General features: G+C 41.0%; 1 protein-coding gene across 1 annotated transcript in view; it reads right to left on the reverse strand.

Moving 5' to 3' along the window:
* Positions 1 to 1,111: 1,111 nt before the first annotated feature.
* The window catches only part of CPM (carboxypeptidase M), a 158,917-nt gene continuing 140,771 nt past the window's right edge, over positions 1,112 to 19,257 (reverse strand). Inside the window, exons 6-9 of the mRNA XM_069764631.1 lie at positions 18,481 to 18,624; positions 11,846 to 11,998; positions 1,702 to 1,850; positions 1,112 to 1,491 (exon numbers count right to left, since the gene is read on the reverse strand). Of these exons, the coding sequence (XP_069620732.1) occupies positions 1,264 to 1,491; positions 1,702 to 1,850; positions 11,846 to 11,998; positions 18,481 to 18,624 (674 nt within the window). The 3' untranslated portion in view covers positions 1,112 to 1,263. The remainder of the gene's footprint in view (positions 1,492 to 1,701; positions 1,851 to 11,845; positions 11,999 to 18,480; positions 18,625 to 19,257) is intronic.

A 19,257-nucleotide genomic window follows, 5' to 3' on the forward strand; every position in this document is an offset into this window, starting at 1 on the left:
GGTATCGTCTACAAACTAGGCACTGTTAAATGAAAAGGCTGAGGGAATAAAAAAATATACATTCTTCACAATTGCCTGAAGAAAAACATCCCCCTAAAAGGAGCACTTCCGGAAGGTGAGTCCACTCAAAAGCTGCATTATTTTTGAGCAACTCAAAAAAAAATTTAAATACCTTGATCTGAGCATTGCCTTTCTTGTAAATATGGCAGTGCGTATGGAGGGACTGCCTTCTTCGACTTGATGGACTACTCTTGTCTGAAGCCACACATCATAGAGGCTGTCAGTCAAGCTGGAGGCAGCGCTGGTCGGGGAATAGAGCTGGAGAGACGGAGGCTTCAGATCAACCGTAGTCATTCTGAATCATTTGCATTTCAATTCAAAGCTCATTTCTCAGTAATGGAGGAATGGACTGGCCATGTAAGGCTGTGGGCCCATAATGGTTTTTTGACATTGCATATTTTTGCTGCGTCAAAATTGAAGTGTCTTACATTTCTAACAAAGTGGATGTGATTTATAGAAATCTCATAAGATAAAGATTTTATAGAAATCTCATGTCACTGTGCTGATGTTTTACTCAGCGTAAACGAACATGCGATGTGTGTTTCAAATCTGCGGCATGTCAATTTCTGTTGCAAGTATGCAGAGTTTTATGTAGCACACTTTTCCCATAAACGCATTGGATGTAGAAAATTCGTGAGTAAAAATGCATGCGATCTGCACATTACTGTATCAATAGTTTTGTCAAAGCCAAATACCAGGAATTATCAAGAAGAAAGGGGCGTAATTTAAAGCATGGCATATCATCAAAAAGAGACAAAAACCACAGCATCAAAAATGCACTCAAACGCAATGAAAAAAAATGCAAGTAACCTAAATGACATAAGTGCGGAAAAATCTGCAACTGCAAAAGCTCATCGTGGGAACGTAGCCTAAAGATATTGCTGGACTTGTCTCGAAAAGAGCTACATGTCCATATTAATAGTTCTGGGGTGACATCTTGCTGACAGTATGCTGATTGGCAGAGATCCAAGTGGTCAGACCCCCTAGGGATCAAACATTTAGAGCTTAATCAAGGGAAACACCATTAACCAAAAAAAAACACACATTAGGACAGAATAAATAAAATATGTTTATCTCTGGTCACAAACACAGAAGAATATTTTTGCACCGTGGTTTTGTAGAAATGGCGTATCTGACATTTGTCATTTAAGTGAATTCCATCCAACACATTCGGCACTTTCTTCCAGATGTTCCTTTGGCATCCTAAAGTGTGTTATGCAAGACCACCAACACCGTTCTTAAAAATGACATCAGCAGGCATACTTGTAATGTGCTGCCACTGTTATTGCGCCCATTAAGAGTACATGGTTCTGTTGCTGGCATAGGACTGCTTGTCGTTTCAGTGAACTGGAAGTTGTAAATCATTGCAGATGTGGTCGATCTCTCTTGTATGGTTATCTTTTTTTCTATTGATTTGTCCGACATCTTAACCTAAGTTATGAAAAGGGAATCTCAGATCAGATTACAATTGGTGTGATATCGAGAATTGATATAATATACATATAGACCATACGGGCTAATTGGTGGCTACCATTCTATTACCTGTCCTATATGCACCCATCCAGAAAGTCCATAATATTACTACCCAAATCACTGTAGACTACATTACATATTCAAAGCATATACATTATTGTTACTTACATTGAATGTGTATGTTCCTGGAAGAAGCAATAGGTAATATTCCCCATTTTCATTAGTTCGGTACGGACATATGCGTTGTCTGCCCTGGACATCCACTACAGCATTTTGGATGGGTGCTCCATTTGTGTCAAACACTTGCCCTTTTATTCCTGCCAGGTTATAGAAGGCAAAATAGAGTACAGATGTCATAAACATACTCGCCAAAGAACGTGTTTCATAAAGTTCACCAAATGATCTTGATACCATTAATTATGGCGTTTGGAAAACCTTTAACCTCTTCATGACATGTACATTTGTCACATATCGTGTTCCTGACATTAACGCGGGACCAAAGCTATCATCTTAAATCTGCCATCAGCCTCTAACAGCCACGGGTGGAGCTATTAACCTGTTAAATGCTTCAGTCAACCCTAACAATGGCACGTAACACGTGTCGGCAGGGGGGTGCATCATTCCACATGTCTATCTGCGTTCCCATGATGTGATCCCGGAGTGATGATGGGTTGCCACGACAGCCGGGGGTCTGCTGAAGACCTCTGCTTGTCATGACGATTCTCCTGTGAAAGCCAGCTGGTGGTCATAGGAGATCATAATTTTCATTATACATACAGTTTTCATGCACTGCTAGGTATAGCACAAGCGATCAGATGATCACAGCATCAAGTCCCCTAAGGGAACCAACAAATACAGTTGAAAGTGGGGAAAAAATGTTTTTAAGTATAAAACACACAAAAGCTCAAATCACCCCCCTTTTGCACCATTAATAAGAAAATGAAAAAAAATACTTGCGATCGCTGCTTACGTACAAATTCAATCTATAAAAATATGAAGTAAATTGATCTGGTTGGTAAATGGTGTAACGAGAAAAAGAAAAATAAAGATGCCAGAATTAGTGTTTTTTTGGCCGCCACAACATTGCACTAAGCGGCAATCAAAGATCATATCTTCCCCCAAAGTGGTATCAGTACATCAGGGCGCACAAAATAAGTAATCGTCCAGCCCCATATCCACAAATTTTAAATGTTATGGGTCTCTGAAAATTGAGACAAGTAATACATTATTTTTTATTTTTTTAACAAATGTCTCAATTTTTATCACCACTAACATAAAAATATGTTTAGTATCTGCTTAATCATACTGACCTGGAAAATCATATTGATAGGTCAGTTTTACTATATTGTGAACATGGTAAAGAACAAAAACAATTGTAGAATTGCACTTTTTTGCAATTTCAACTGAGTTTTTTTTCCAGTGCATCACATGATAAAATGAATGGTGTCATTCGAAAACATAACTCGTCCCACAAAAAAACAAGCCCTCATGCTGATGGAAAAATAAAAAAAAAGTTGTGGCACTTGGAAGAAGAGGAGGCAAATACAAAAGCAAAAAAAAATGGAAATTGGTCAAAGTGTGATGAAATTGGCAATGAACTTTGGATGTTCGTGTGGAATTATTTTTTTTATTTTAAATTAGACACTAACAATTATTGTTTGAATAATTTTGCAACATAAAGAGTGAGTTTACACATCAAAGACAAATCCCGGTATTCCATAAACAGAAAAACTCAATCTAACTGCAGAGAGTGAACTCTCCATCTGGCTGGAGTCATGCATGTAGATTTTGCGGCATTTTTTTCAGTAAAGGAGAGTGGAAATATTCGGTAATGTTCCTCTGTAATGGGGAAAAAAATCCATGTGGCTTCTATTGCTGATTTTTTTTTTTTTTTGTTATGGATCTGTAAAACTGACTTTGACAGTACAATATTACAAAACAATCTGGATAAGATGTCTAAATGGGCAACACTTGGCAAATGAGATTTAATGTAGAGAACTGTAAAGCAATGCACCTAGGATGGAGTAATCCTATTGCTGCGTATACATTAAATAGGAGCATACTCGTGACTACAAATCAAGAGAAGGACTTGGATATTCTAGTTATAAGTAAGCTAAGCAGCAGTACTCAATGTTAAGCAGCAGCCGCAAAAGCAAACAAGATTTTAGGATGTAGGGCTAAGTTCACATTAGCGTCTCTGTGCGCAGTGTATCATCTGCATGCCAAAACGCATTCAAACGCATGGTTACGCTGCGTTTTTATCCTCATCAGCTTATGCATGATGCCGAAAAAAGCTGAGTGTGCATGCGTTTGTGCATGCGTTTGTGGTTTTTTTTTTTCAGTGCATGCGTTCGAATTTTCAAAGAATTTTGTTACGCGGCAAATGCTGTTTCGGGAGAATTTCCTTGACAAAAGCCACACCCAATGGACGTTGTCTCATCATGAATCTGTATATATAGACCCTTCACAGATGAAATCCTCATCTTTTGCTGCTGTATCCAGCTGCAAGATGGATCTTGGCATGGAGAGATTTTATCGTAATCTAGATATGGAATTGGAATTGAAATTGGCTTTTGCCTTTGCCTTGGCTTGTGAAGTAGAAAGAGGAACAGCAAGAAGACGTCGTCATCGCTCGTTGAAGTACGAGAGAGCCATGGAGCCTACCACTCGTTGTACACCGAGCTGCGTGAAAACCTGCAGAAATGTATCGAATACATGAGGATGTCGGAACAAAGCTTCCATGAATTGCTGCAACGTGTGAGGATCCATCACCAGGCAGGACACACAACTACGTCGAGCAATTCCTGTTGAGGAATGTCTGTTTGTGACCCTGAGGTATGTAATTTTGCAAAAAATAAACCCATGTCGTTTGTATTTTTGTTATAACACCCATGTACTGATTTTTTTTTTCCATTTTCTGTTCGGCAGATTCCTGACTACCGGAAAGAACTTAAGATTAGTGATGAGCGAGTATACTCGTTGCTCTGGTTTTCCCGAGCACGCTCGGGTGGTCTCCGAGTATTTATGACTGCTCGGAGATTTAGTTTTCATCGCCGCAGCTGAATGATTTACAGCTACTAGCCAGGCTGAATACATGTGGGGGTTGCCTGGTTGCTAAGGAATCCCCACATGTATTCAAGCATTCTAGTAGCCGCAAATCATCTAGCTGCGGCAAGGAAAACTAAATCTCTGAGCAGTCATAAATACTCGGAGACCACACAAGCGTGCTCGGGAAAACCCAAGCAACGAGTATACTCGCTCATCACTACTTAAGATCTCTACATTTTCAATTCCGGATTGGAGTGTCCACCCTTTCTGGGATTGTTGGAGAAACCTGCCGTGCTTTATGTGACATTCTGCATGCAGAATTCCTCCCCCAACCCACAACTGAAGTCTGGCTGAAATATGCAGCAAATTTCTATGAAATTTGTAATTTTCCAAACTGTGTGGGGGCTGTGGATGTCAAACACATTCGGATTCTAAAACCTGCTGGAAGTGGATCCGAATATTTCAATTACAAAAAATACTTTTCGATTGTTCTCATGGCAATTACAGATGCTGTGTCAATTTGTTGTCGTTGGCTTATTTGGATGAGGAAATGACTCACAGACTTTCAAAAACTCTGACATGGGCCAACATTTGTATGGTAAAAATTTTTATTTTCCACTGCCACAACCTCTTCTAAACACTGAAGGACCACCAATGCTGATTGCTATGGTTGGGGATGAGGCATTTCAAATGTGTGCCAACCTCCTAAAACCGTACTCGAGTTGGGACTTGAATCACACCAAAAGGATTTTCAACTACCGACTGACAAGGGCACGAAGAACTGTGGAGTGTGCCTTTGGTTTGCTGGCATCTAAATGGCGCATTTTGGGAGTACCAATCAATTTAATAACTGAGACAACTGATTATGTGGCCAAAGCGTGTGTTATGCACAATTACATCCTGGCAAAAGAGTGACAACAATTAGAATTTGACAAACCGGTTGCTAGCACTTTGCAGGATTACAGTGATCACCCTCTGAGGACTACAGTGGAAGTTGCCCAGATGAGGGATAAGTTTGCTTCTTACTTTATTTCGGATATTGCACATCTTGCAGGGGAAGACGATATGGTTTAATACACTTTAAGTAAATGTTAGGTTTGCTGAATGAAAATAGTAGGAGGCATTGCTTCTCTGTCGGCTTACATTTATGGCAAGCTCACACGTTGTGTATTTGCAGCTAAGCAGATGACATTTTATCAAATTGAATGAGGCTCAACATTCAAGATTTTAAAAGTGCAGTATGCAAATTATGGAAAATTTCAAATATAATCTTTATTTCATCAAAATCAGTTAAAAAATTGTGGACAGGATTCAAGCTTGATAAAGAACAACAGTGTTCGAAACTTATTGCTTGCTGACCATCCTGTCCACAATTTTTTAACTGATTTCGATGGAATAAAGATTATATTTGAAATTATACCAGAAGCTGGAACTTTTTCTCTTTTTCCACATTTGCTAAACCGAGTTGTCGCCTCGTAGTTCCGTGCACACTGGATTTCTGCATACTTCAACGGTGAGCAAATTATCTTTTTTCAGTATGCAAATTCTGTGTGCAGAATGGAAACCGGAGTTCACTCTCTGCAATGGAAATTTGAGACAAAATCTGCATGCAACAATAGCGCAACGTGTGAAATCACCCTCGTTATGTAACGCTTTGTAGTTTGTTACCTCGCTTCTGCATTTCTTGAGTTAAAATCAGTAATTGATCTGAAAAAAGGAAAAGTGTAAGTAGTAACCTAAGAGCTCGGTCACACATTGCAGATTTGCAGCAGATTTTATGTCCAGATTTAGGGTCAGGAAATCCACAGTACACTAGAGTAGCAAACTAGTGAATTGGACTTCAAGAATTTCATCCACACGCTGCAGATTATTTCCGTATGGACATAGAGCTGCTTTGTATATTTTACAAATACACTGCATGCCACTTATTTTTGCTGTTTTCACTGGCGATTTCACCACTTGCAATGAATTGGGTGAAATTCACAAAAGTATCTGAATACTTTCAGATTTCGTTACATACTTACAAAATTATATAGGTTGAAAAAAGGAAGATCCATCAATTTCAACCTTTCTCCAGCAATTTTACATTCTCTATCACCAGATAGAGTCAGAAATGCATTCAAACCCTTTTATATGCTGTTGTAGTATTTACCATTACTACCTCTTATGGTTGGCATTCCAAGTATTTAAATGCTGTCTTATGCATCTGTTTTGCTGTAAATGTTGGTGTCTTTTTTTACAATTCATTTTTTTCTTCCTCCTTGACAGTGAAGAGAGTAAAAGTTCGTTGGCGTTCAATGAAGGATCGCCTCAATAAGGATATCAGACAGGAGATGCGGGTTAAAAGTGGTGCTGCTCCAAAGCTCTCCAAATATAAATACAACTATATGCTTTCTTTTCTGAGGCCTGCAGTTGCTCAGCGAACATATCTTTTCTGTTGACTTTGCTATTATATAAACTATATAAAAAATTTTAGTAATGGTTTTCTTTTATTTTCCACGCAGAACTTGGAGCAGCACTATAGAACCTGGGTCTTCCTCTGTTGGAGCGGTCCCTCATCAACCACTGTCCCAATCATCCACCATTGATGCAGCAACCAGGCAGGATTCACAGGCTGGGGAACAGGCAGCCAGTCCATCAGGTTTTCCCCTCTCCCAGCCCTCTGTCACTGCTTTTGTTGGGACTACTCGTCACCGGCAGAGGGCCTGGAAGAGGTCAGTCATGCCCGAGTTTATTCACTTAACCACTTTCTGACATGTGACGTACGGACCGCTCCTGGCACATTAACCCCCAAAACACTGTGATCAAACATGATCGCAGTGTTCCGGGGACATAGGGAAGCATCGCGCATTGAGGGGGCTCCCTGCGGGCTTCCCTGAGACCCTCGGTACAACGTGATGTGCTCGCGTTGTACCGAGCGTCTCCTCCCTGCAGGCTCTGGATCCAAAATGGCCGCGGGGCTGCATCCGGGTCCTGCAGGGAGATGGCTTACAAGCGCCTGCTCAGAGCAGGCGCCGGGAAGCCTCTGCAGTGCACGTCACATCGCTGATCTGACAGAGTGCACAGCAAAGTGTCAGATCAGCGATCTTACACTATAACATGATGCCCCCGTGGGGGCAATGTTATAGCGTAAAATAAAAAAAATTACAGATGTATAAAAAAAAATCCTAAATAAAAAAAAACAAAATGTATATATATTGTTCCCATAAATACTTATCTAAATAAAAAAAAAATAAAACTACACATATTTAGTATCGCTGCTTCTGTAACGACCCGACCTATAAAACAGTCCTACTAGTTAACCCCTTCAGTGAACACCGTAAAAAAAAAAACGTTTTATTACCATACCGCCGAACAAAAAGTGGAATAACACTATCAAAAAGACGGATATAAATAACCATGGTACCACTGAAAACGTCATCTTGTCCCGCAAAAAACAAGCCACCATACAGCATTATCAGCGAAAAAATTAAAAAAGTTATAGTCCTCAGAAAAAAGCGATGCAAAAATAATTTTTTCTATAAAATAGTTTTTATTGTATAAAAGCGCCAAAACATTAAAAAATGATATAAATGAGGTATCGCTGTAATCGTACAGACCCGAAGAATAAAACTGCTTTATCCATTTTACCAAACGTGGAACGATATAAACGCCCCACCCCCAAAAAAAAAACAAAAAACAAATTCATGAATAGCTGGTTTTTGGTCATTCTGCCTCACAAAAATCGGAATAAAAAGCGATCAAAAAATGTCACGTGCCCGAAAATGTTACCAATAAAAACGTCAACTCGTCCGCAAAAAAAGACCTCACATGACTCTGTGGACCAAAATATGGAAAAATTATAGCTCTCAAAATGTGGCAACGCAAAAAATATTTTTTGCAATAAAAAGAGTCTTTTAGTGTGTGACGGCTGCCAATCATAAAAATCCGTTAGAAAACCCGCTATAAATAGTAAATCAAACGTAATTCATCACCCCCTTAGTTAGGGAAAAAAAATAACAAAAAATGTATTTCCATTTTCCCGCTAGGGTTGGGGCTAGGGTTATTGCTAGGGTTTGGATTACATTTACAGTTGGGATTAGGGTTAGGGGTGTCTGACTAATTGTACTGGAGTCCGGGACTGCGACATGCGCATATGAGCTACGGACAGGGATAATGTCACGGACATGTACAATACAATGTGCACCATTGGACAAAAGTGGGCGGTGTTTGTTTACCACTGACATGTGGTCCAGCAGCCTATGAACTAGTGCGGTGAGGAGCACTGCATGCTGGGCATATGTCGATCACATGATTTAAGATTGAGTAGCTGATTGGACTGCTCTTGTTCTGAACACGCCCACAATGCCATGACGATCGTGGATGCAGTACCCGGATTGGTGCGAGCGATATTTGTTTACATTGTGGACTTTGGGGACTTATTGGGGATTTACGAGTGTCACACAATAGCGGCGAGCGATCAGAGGTAGTTGGACTATGTTAGCGGCTAGTATATATAGGGGGCTGGCAATGTGGGACTGTTTTTATATGTATATATGTACATTGCACTATGATGTATTTTTTCCAGGTATATGGAGCCACACCATTGGTTGCTTGTTAATTAATGGGTTTGGCCTAAGGGTATATAATGGTGGTTGTATTGTCTTTTCACTATGCTTGAAAAAGGTCCACGGACCGAAACGTTGCAGATGGCAGAATAAACTTTGGAGCTGTCTTTTCACAATTGCTGTGGTGCTGTCCTTTTCTTCATGTGCTTTAGGGTTAGGGGTGTGTCAGGGTTAGGAGTGTGGTTAGGGTTATGGTTGGGATTAGGGTTAGGGAAGTGGTTAGCGTTGGGATTAGGGTTAGGGGTGTGGTTGGGATTAGGGTTAGGGGTGTGTTTGGGTTAGGGTTTCAGTTAGAATTGGGGGTTTCCACTGTTTAGGCACATAAGGGGCTCTCCAAACGCAACATGGCGTCCCATCTCAATTCCAGTCAATTTTGCATTGAAAAGTCAACCGCCGCTCCTTCCCTTCCGAGCTCTGCCATGCGCCCACACAGGGGTTCACCCCCACATATGGGGTATCTGCATACACAGGACAAATTGCACAACAACTTTTGGGGTCCAATTTCTTCAATTACCCTTGGGAAAATAAAAAAAAATTGGAGCTGAAGTAAATTTTTTGTGAAAAAAAGTTAAATGTTCATTTTTTTTTTAAACATTCCAAAAATTCCTGTGAAACACCTGAAGGGTTAATAAACTTCTTGAATGTGGTTTTGAGCACCTTGAGGGTGCAGTTTTTAGAATGGTGTCACACTTGGGTATTTTCTATCATATAGACCCCTCAAAATGACTTCAAATGTGATGTGGTCCCTAAAAAGAAATGGTGTTGTAAAAATGAGAAATTGCTGGTCAACTTTTAACCCTTATAACTTTCTAACAAAAAAAATTTTGATTCCAAAATTGTGCTGATGTAAAGTAGACATGTGGGAAATGTTACTTATTAAGTATTTTGTGTGATTTAAAGGCATAAAAATTCAAATTTAGAAAATTGCTAAATTTTCAAAATTTTCGCCAAATTTCCATTTTTTTCACAAATAAACGCAGGTAATATCAAATAAATTTTACCATCATGAAGTACAATATGTCACGAGAAAACAAGGTCAGAATCACCGGGATCCATTGAAGCGTTCCAGAGTTATAACCTCATAAAGGGACAGTGGTCAGAAATGTAAAAATTGGCCCGGTCATTAACGTGCAAACCACCCTTGGGGGTAAAGGGGTTAAGCTCGGTCTTCTAGGATGGGATGAAGGTGATTGGAGATAGACTGGACAGTGGATTCACTCAGGTGAACCCACTTTTCCAGGCTGCCCACAGACGCCTTAACCATCTGGAAGCTGACCTTAAGAGACCGGCAAGACATTTTTTTTCATCAATAGAGCGGGGTATGTCGGAAAACCTTACGCCTGAACTCCAGCTGAGCGTCATGCAGGCCTGACAGGCTGCTTACAGCCAGGCATTACAGCAGCAATCCAGAGGCTATCAGCCACAGGCTCGATTTTACCAGCATCAACAAGCACAGCATCACTGGCCTGTTCCTCCAGTTCACAGCTACACCACGCTCCAGAGTGCAGCACCCCTGCAGCAAGCCGCATCCACCACGCTCCAGCGTGCAGCACCCCTGCAGCAAGCAGCATCCACCACGCTCCAGCATGCAGCATCCCTGCAGCAAGCCGCATCCACCACGCTCCAGCGTGCAGCACCCCTGCAGCAAGCCGCATCCACCACGCTCCAGCGTGCAGCACCCCTGCAGCAAGCATTATTATAATAATAATCTTTTATTTTTATATTGCGCTAATATATTCCGCAGAGCTTTACAGTTTTGCACACATTATCATCACTGTCCTCGATGGGGCTCACAATCTAAATTCCCTATCAGTATGTCTTTGGAATGTGGGAGGAAACCGGAGTACCCGGAGGAAATCCACGCAAACACGGGGAGAACATACAAACTCCTTGCAGATGTTGTCCAAGGTGGGATTGGAACCCAGAACCCCAGCGCTGCAAGGCTGCAGTGCTATCCACTGAGCCACCGTGCTGCCCTAGCAGCTTTGACCAATGCAGGGCGCCAAGCGGCTTGGCTGAAGTGTTGGCCAGGAGACATGCAGGCCAAGATTAAACTCTTCTCCCTCCCGGTGAAGGAAGTTTCCTATTCAACTCCTAATGTGTCGTCTACTCCCAATGTGTCCAGTCCAATCCAGGAGTCAATCCGTCAATTAACTGCCCCTTCCCCTGTAACCCCTTCATCATCGAATGTTACCCAATCATCACAGCTCCCCCCCCCCCCCCCCAAGGTCCACAATATTTCACCGTCATGCAGACCTCAAACTAAAACTAATTGTTGTTAAATGCAAAATAATCAGATGTTATGGTTGTTAAATAAAATTTTTATTTTGTTTGCACAATCCCTGTGTTTTCTTTGTCTCTTTCTGTGTGTATTGTATTGTTGAGTCAAGTTGTAATGGGTGATTAAATGGAGGTGTTCTATTAGTAGTAAAGTCAAAGCTGAATCTACGTGCTGTTTCATATTGAACATTTAGTCTAAAATACACAGTTCCACATTCTTGCAATGTATGATCAGTTTTTGCCCACCGTTGTGTTGTTAGATGGAGAATTAGGCATGTAGGGGAACTCTACTTGATTGCTTTGTATTTTCTCTTAATTATAATTTAAGCTCCTGTGTTTACTTTTCACATCATTAACTTAGATGATTAGTCACGTACCCAAATGGACTTGCTTCATGTACTCAATGACGGACACTTTGTTGTCATTCCAATACCCCTGAAGAGTGGAGGCATCTGGATATTTACAGCATGACACCTCGAGAGTGATTTCCATGCACTGCTTGAAGATGTAGTTATAATCTTGCATGCCACCTGGAATCATCAAAGGTGTAGGTCACATTTCTAACCACACAGGTAAATCTAGAAATATCATGCTCAAAATATTAACTCTCACTTTCATTCTTAGTTACATAACCTCCATCCAACAAGTTCCAAGAATTTCTAGTCAATTTAGCATGTAAGATAACAGAAACATCTTCATGAATCTGTGGTTTCTGAATGTCTCAAAAAAACTTGGTGTGCAAACTCTTACCTAAATTCTGTTTAAAACACTGTCAATTTTCAGGTATTGCAGCTGTAATATTTAATGTAAAAGAATTCCAGCTTCTTGAAACCAGCCTGAAGGGCAGTTTCACACAGCTGATATTTATGGCCCAAGTATGAGTATGCACTAAAATGTGCAGAAATGCTTAAGGGTCTCTTAACCCAAAATCAACAGATGCACAAATGAAGCCTAGTGGTTGGTGTAGACATGTACTCACTAATCAAGGTTGAAATTACAACATCAAGAAGGAATAGACAAGGAATTATGGAAATCACAGGATAGATAGACATGGTAATGATCTGCAAATGATGACAAAATGGAAACAAAATTCTCAAAACACTTTGATGTTCTGCCACTCTAAATACACTTTGGCATGCAAATCATCAAGATCCACTGCCAGTAGCTGCCTTTGCAGTTGCCAACCAATGACATCCCACGTGTGCCGTTATGTCATAAATTAACTTACTAAATATTAGTATGTTGCATATAACAGGAGTGATCAAATCATACAAATAAAGGATATTTCAAACACTCACCATTGCCTGGGACTCCCATCAGCCTGCATTATGTGAATGAGACACACAATAAAAGTTGTAATCAAGTGGCTTGTAATCTGCTGATAGGAAAAGCTGAAAAGAGCTCATCTACTAATTATAAAAGTATGTGCAAACAGATTTTTATTTTGTAAGCATTAAAAAAAACAAATTTGCTAATGGAAAAAAGCATTTGGAAACACTCCTTCCATTCTAGTGTTTCTTTTTAAAACATTTTTGGAGACTTTTTTTTACTGAAACCTTTTTTTTTTTTGCAGCATTTTGATGGAAAAGTGCCTTGTATGGATTGTTTTCCATCAGAAAATGCTTCAAAGAAGTGACAAGCACTTTTTAAAACTTGAGGTAAAAGAAAAACACTCAAAACAGTGAACATAATATGACCAGCAAAGTAGTTTAACAATAAAAGTGAATAGAAAGTCTTTCAAGTAGTGTTTTTTTTAGCAATTTGTCTTGTATTTTGATAGTAATTGCTCTAAAAAACTGTGTGCACATACCTTGAAACTAAATGATGATACCCAAAGATGAACGAAAGCTATTAATCCAGTAGACAATATTCCTATGTTTGGTATAACAGACCAATACATCTGTCATATTAAAAGAGAAGGGAACCTGTTTGGGGTGGGCAGGTGCATTATTTTTCTTAAAAGCATATGCTTGTGGCTTTTTTATTTTGCTTAATTAAAAATGTATACAAAAACGAACTATATGGTCCAATACAAAAATAAACATCAATATGTGGATAAAGTATCAAAAATATTTATTGAGGACAAACAAGGTAGTAAAAAAGTGATAATAGGTTGTAAACAACAGACAGTGTTTATCTGCCCATAACACAGAAAATGACCACAAAAAGATAAAAAAAACTGACATTAATAAATACTAACTGTAAATCAATCACAGAGAGGGGAGTTAATGAACATCACACCAATTGATATTGAACACATATCCATTTCAAAAACCGGACATAGTGTGCAAAAATATGGTACAAAAGACTCCAGGTGAAAGGATATATATAATATAATAAATTAAATGTCAGTGTGGCAAATCACCACAAATATAACAGATAAAGAGAGCCTTGTAACGCACATATAATGACATATATATATATATATATATATATAAAACAAGCCAGTGTAAATAAAGCGGATGTGCTCAGAGAATGTGGTAATCACAATAGATTACCAGACCATGGAAAAGATAAGAATGACAGTCAAAAGAAAGATCCCCATGCTGCAGAATAGGAGATCACAGTGCTGTTAAAAAATGATCATATAGCGGTCTGGTAAAACTAATTGTAATCGGCGCTATTTACCTGTGTGGTCATGATAGTGTGGACAGAGACGCGCGTTTCGGATAAGAATCCTTCGTCAGGGGTTTTAAAAATGTTGCACTGTTCGTTTTATGTAATTTGTGTTGTTTTGTCTATTGCTGGCTGCAGAATGATTTAACTGAAATTCCATCAGTGAGCCAAATATATGCGTTTAAGTTAAATAAAAAGAAAAAAATGCCCTTGAAGATATCCATATACTTTAAGAGTATGCGTCAATTCAAGTGGTATACTTCAGGAAACATTACGGCATTCAAACAGGATACTTCAGTAAACTCTTCTTTTCTCTGGTGTTAGCAATTCTTAAGCCTTTTTTTCTTGGCTGTTTCCTGAATGCTTTTTCAAAATACTTTTTCCACTAACATTTTTTCAATTTCTGTCTGTTGATCTTACAATAGGATTTGCCCTTTATAGAAGTTGCCCTCACTCTCTCCATGTGACCCTGTCAGTAACCTCTTCCTCCTTCTTCCTCATTCTGTATGTCACCATGTTAAGTACACGTCTACATCTCTGGTTCAGAATAAGTTCTTTCTACCTACAGTATTTGTGCATAACTACAAGAATTCAGCTGGAAAATAAACGTCCTTCTGGAATCTTCATACGTGCCTCCTGCAGTTGAGTCAAGCCATCTGATGATAATACAACATGCGAGTAATGGTACATAAAGACAGACATAGAAATTATGTCTCTAGCGCCCTACACTTGCAGCTTAGTTATGGAGTCAGAACAACCACTCAGTCCGAGGCAATAATAGAACTTGTGAACAGTCCCATAGACTATTATAGGTACACTAGATGGTGGCCCGATTTTAACGCATCGGGTATTCTAGAATATGCATGTCCACGTAATATATTGCTAGTGACGTAGTATATTGCCCAGCGACGTAGTATATTGCCCAGTGACGTAGTATATTGCCCAGCCACGTAGTATATTGCCCAGCCACGTAGTATATTGCCCAGTTACGTAGTATATTGCCCAGCCACGTAGTATATTGCCCAGCCACGTAGTATATTGCCCAGTGACGTAGTAAATTGCCCAGTCACGTAGTATATTGCCCAGCCACGTAGTATATTGCCCAGTGACGTAGTATATTGCCCAGCCACGTAGTATATTGCCCAGTTACTTAGTATATTGCCCAGCCACGTAGTATATTGCCCAGTGACGTAGTATATTGCCCAGCCACGTAGTATATTGCCCAGTCACATAGTGTACACCAGGGGTGTCAAACTGCATTCCTCGAGGGCTGCAAACAGGTCAAGTTTTCAGGATTTCCTTGTACTGCACAGGTGATAATTTAATCACCTACACAAATAATGAGTTGGTGATTAAATTATCACCTGTGCAGTACAAGGAAATCCTGAAAACATGACCTGTTTGCAGCCCTTGAGGAATGCAGTTTGACACCCCTGGTGTACAGCACAGACACGTAGTATATTGCCCAGCCAAGTAGTATACAGCACAGAGGCACGTACTATATTGCCCAGTCACGTAGTATATTGCCCAACCACGTAGTATATTGCCCAACCACGTAGTATATTGCCCAGTGACGTAGTATATTGCCCAGTCACGTAGTATATTGCCCAGTTACATAGTATACAGCACAGAGCCACATAGTATATTGCACAGCGACGTAGTATACAGCACAGAGCCATGTAGTATATTGCCCAGTGACGTAGTATACAGCACAGAGCCACGTAGTATATTGCCCAGTGACGTAGTATATTGCCCAGCTACGTAGTATTTTACCCAGCCACGTATGTCACAGGTTAAAAAATAAAAAATAAACATACTCACCTAACGATCCGAGGGCCCCGAGTAGTTTAACATACTCACCATTTTGGTTGCTGCTCCTCAGCGTCCCGTCTGTCTGCCTCCTGGGATCCAACGGCGCTGTGCTGATGGGCGTGCGGCTGCAGCCATCTTCCGTTCCCAGGATGTATTGCGAAATTACCCAGATGACTTAGCGGTCTCGCGAGACCGCTAGGTCTTCTGGGTAATTTCGCAATGCATCGCTGGGAAAGGAAGATGGCGGCAGGCGCGAACGGACAACGGAGGGAGAGTATAGCAGGTTTTTATTTTTTTTACTATTTTTAACATTACTTTTTTTACTATTGATGCCGCATAGGCAGCATCACTAGTAAAAGGTTGGGGACACACAGGGTTAATAGCGGCGATAACGGAGTGCGTTACCCGCAGCATAACGCGGTCCATTACCGCCGGCATTAACCCTGTGTTAGCGGTGACCGGAGGGGAGTATGGAGCAGGCGCCGGGGACAATGACTGCGGGGAGCATGAAGCGGACCGCCGAAGACACTGCGGGGAGCATGGAGTGGAGCGCCGGGGAGCATGGAGCGGAGCGCCGGGGACACTGCGGGGAGCATGGAGTGGAACGCCGGGGACATTGACTGCGGGGAGTATGGACCGGAGCGCCGGGGACACTGCGGGGAGCATGGAGCGGAGCGCCGGGGACACTGCGGGGAGCATGGAGCGGAGCGCCGGGAACACTGACTGCGGGGAGTATGGACCGGAGCACCGGGGACACTGCGGGGAGCATGGAGCGGAGTGCCGGGGACACTGACTGCGGGGAGCATGGAGCGGAGCGTCGGGGACACTGACTGCGGTGAGTATGGACCGGAGCGCCGGGGACACTGCGGGGAGCATGGAGCGGAGTGCCGGGGACACTGCGGGGAGCATGGAGCGGAGCGCCGGGGACACTGACTGCGGGGAATATGGACCGGAGCGCCGGGGACACTGCGGGGAGCATGGACCGGAGCGCCGGGGACACTGCGGGGAGTATGGACCGGAGCGCCGGGGACACTGCGGGGAGCATGGAGCGAAGCGCCGGAGACACTGACTGTGGGGAGCATGGAGGGGAGCACCGGGGACACTGCGGGGAGCATGGAGTGGAGCGTCGGGGACACTGACTGCGTGGAGTAAGGAGCGGCCATTTTCTTCCGGACTGTGTCCGTCGCTGATTGGTCGCGGCAGCCATGACAGGCAGCTGGCAAGACCAATCAGCGAATGAATAACTGTGACAGAAGGACAGACAGACGGAAGTGACCCTTAGACAATTATATAGTAGAAGTGCTATCTGTGAAAAAAATGGTGAGCATTCGTGTGTGAATGAGCCATAACAGTTCAGTCTCCTGACCTCATGCTTATAATCAATTAACATATTTCAGAGGACACAGAAGAAAGAATAATCGAAATATTATCCCAGCACACAAACTGTACTGGTTCCAGTTGGTCATAAGATGCTTTACTGGTAGATCATGTAAATTATACCAGAGCATAGAGGTTGAGATGTAGGAATCAAGATGGATTCTGATGGAAAGAAACAAGAGACTGTACTACATGGAAGTGAGAATACTATAGAAAAAAAAGAAGTGTTGAGTGTACCCACCTGTGCTGTGCTGAAATAATACAACAACTTTGGTTTAGACACTTTTAGGGTATGTGCACACGTTGCGGATTTGGCTGCGGATCCACAGCAGATTTGACGCTGGGGATTCGCAGCAGTTTTCCATCAGGTTTACAGTACCATGTAAACCTATGAAAAACCAAATCCGCAGTGCACATGCTGCATAAAATTCCACGCGGATACGCTGCGGTTTATTTTCCGCATGTCAATTCTTTGTGTGGATTCTGCAACGTTTTCCACCTGTTCCATAATTGGAATCCACTCGTGTAAAAAAAGCAGGTAAAATCCGCAGGTAAAACGCAGGGCGTTGGAATCATCCGCAATGGAATCCGTGTGCACGTGTGCACATAGCCTCAGACTTCACAAATTGATGTGGCTTATAATGTTCCAAATTGAGACATTATGGCTCAAAAAAAGCTGGTCAAAATTAAGCCAATCAGGAAATTCTGTATTTGGGGAAACGTTAGTCTGAATCTAAGCTAAATATTCACCATGATAAATTTGCACCTAGTCTAATGCTAGACAGTTTTAATACATCTGCCCTTATGTTTTGGAGATCTGCAAATCCATATCTCCTCTTTTGTACTAGGATTCATTCTTTTGTTTAATCTAAAAAGAATACAGAATATTGGATCTCCTAAATCTAATGTGAATGTTGCCTAAAACTGTCCATCCAAAAAAAATTGATGTTAGAAGATCCTAAAGAAAATTAGATGTGCATTGGACAATGACAGGCGTTCGTACAAACAAGGATTGGGCATTATAGATTTTAAGGAGTTTTATCCTTTGTTACCTGCAAGCCAATTAATCGTCTTATGTGTATGGGTAACTTCACCGACAATTATTCTCAATCACTTTGTCAAAACAACTTTACACAAACATTATTTAAAGAGTATAAAATGCTACATAATAGACAGGCTTATAGCTTGCATATATGACTGTCCTCACCTTTAACTGTGTACCAGTCAGCCCCAGATGTAATGCCATTAATAAAATTGCCTGAGCTAGGACAAGAAGTTCCACTGTATATTTTGGCATTATTTTTGGAATAGAGAAGAGCTAGGTAACTCAGCACGTCATTGTCTGGGGGTGCTGTTTAAAAGAGAGATCAAAATGAGTGAAATATTCTAGTAAAGTTAGTACTGTCATCTAAGCATGTACACATGACACACAAACATATCTTTCATTTAGTACCTTTATGTCTTAAGGCCATGTTCACATAGCATTTTACCCTATATTCAGTAGCTGCCTCAGGGCTTATGTCCAAACCCCCCAAAAAATGGATTCAGGCGTATGCACTGATGGAGCCATTGATGGTAGTGATGCAGATGGAGTCACAGTATGTTCTGTTGTAAATAATTTGTGGCCGTATATACAGGTCCTTCTCAAAAAATTAGCATATAGTGTTAAATTTCATTATTTACCATAATGTAATGATTACAACTAAACTTTCATATATTATAGATTCATTATCCACCAACTGAAATTTGTCAGGTCTTTTATTGTTTTAATACTGATGATTTTGGCATACAACTCCTGATAACCCAAAAAACCTGTCTCAATAAATTAGCATATTTCACCCATCCAATCAAATAAAAGTGTTTTTTAATATCAAACAAAAAAAACAACAAATAATAATGTTCAGTTATGCACTCAATACTTGGTCGGGAATCCTTTGGCAGAAATGACTGCTTCAATGCGGCGTGGCATGGAGGCAATCAGCCT

Source organism: Ranitomeya imitator, chromosome 4 (genome assembly GCF_032444005.1).
Source record: "Ranitomeya imitator isolate aRanImi1 chromosome 4, aRanImi1.pri, whole genome shotgun sequence".
Classification (NCBI taxonomy): Eukaryota; Metazoa; Chordata; class Amphibia; order Anura; family Dendrobatidae; genus Ranitomeya; species Ranitomeya imitator.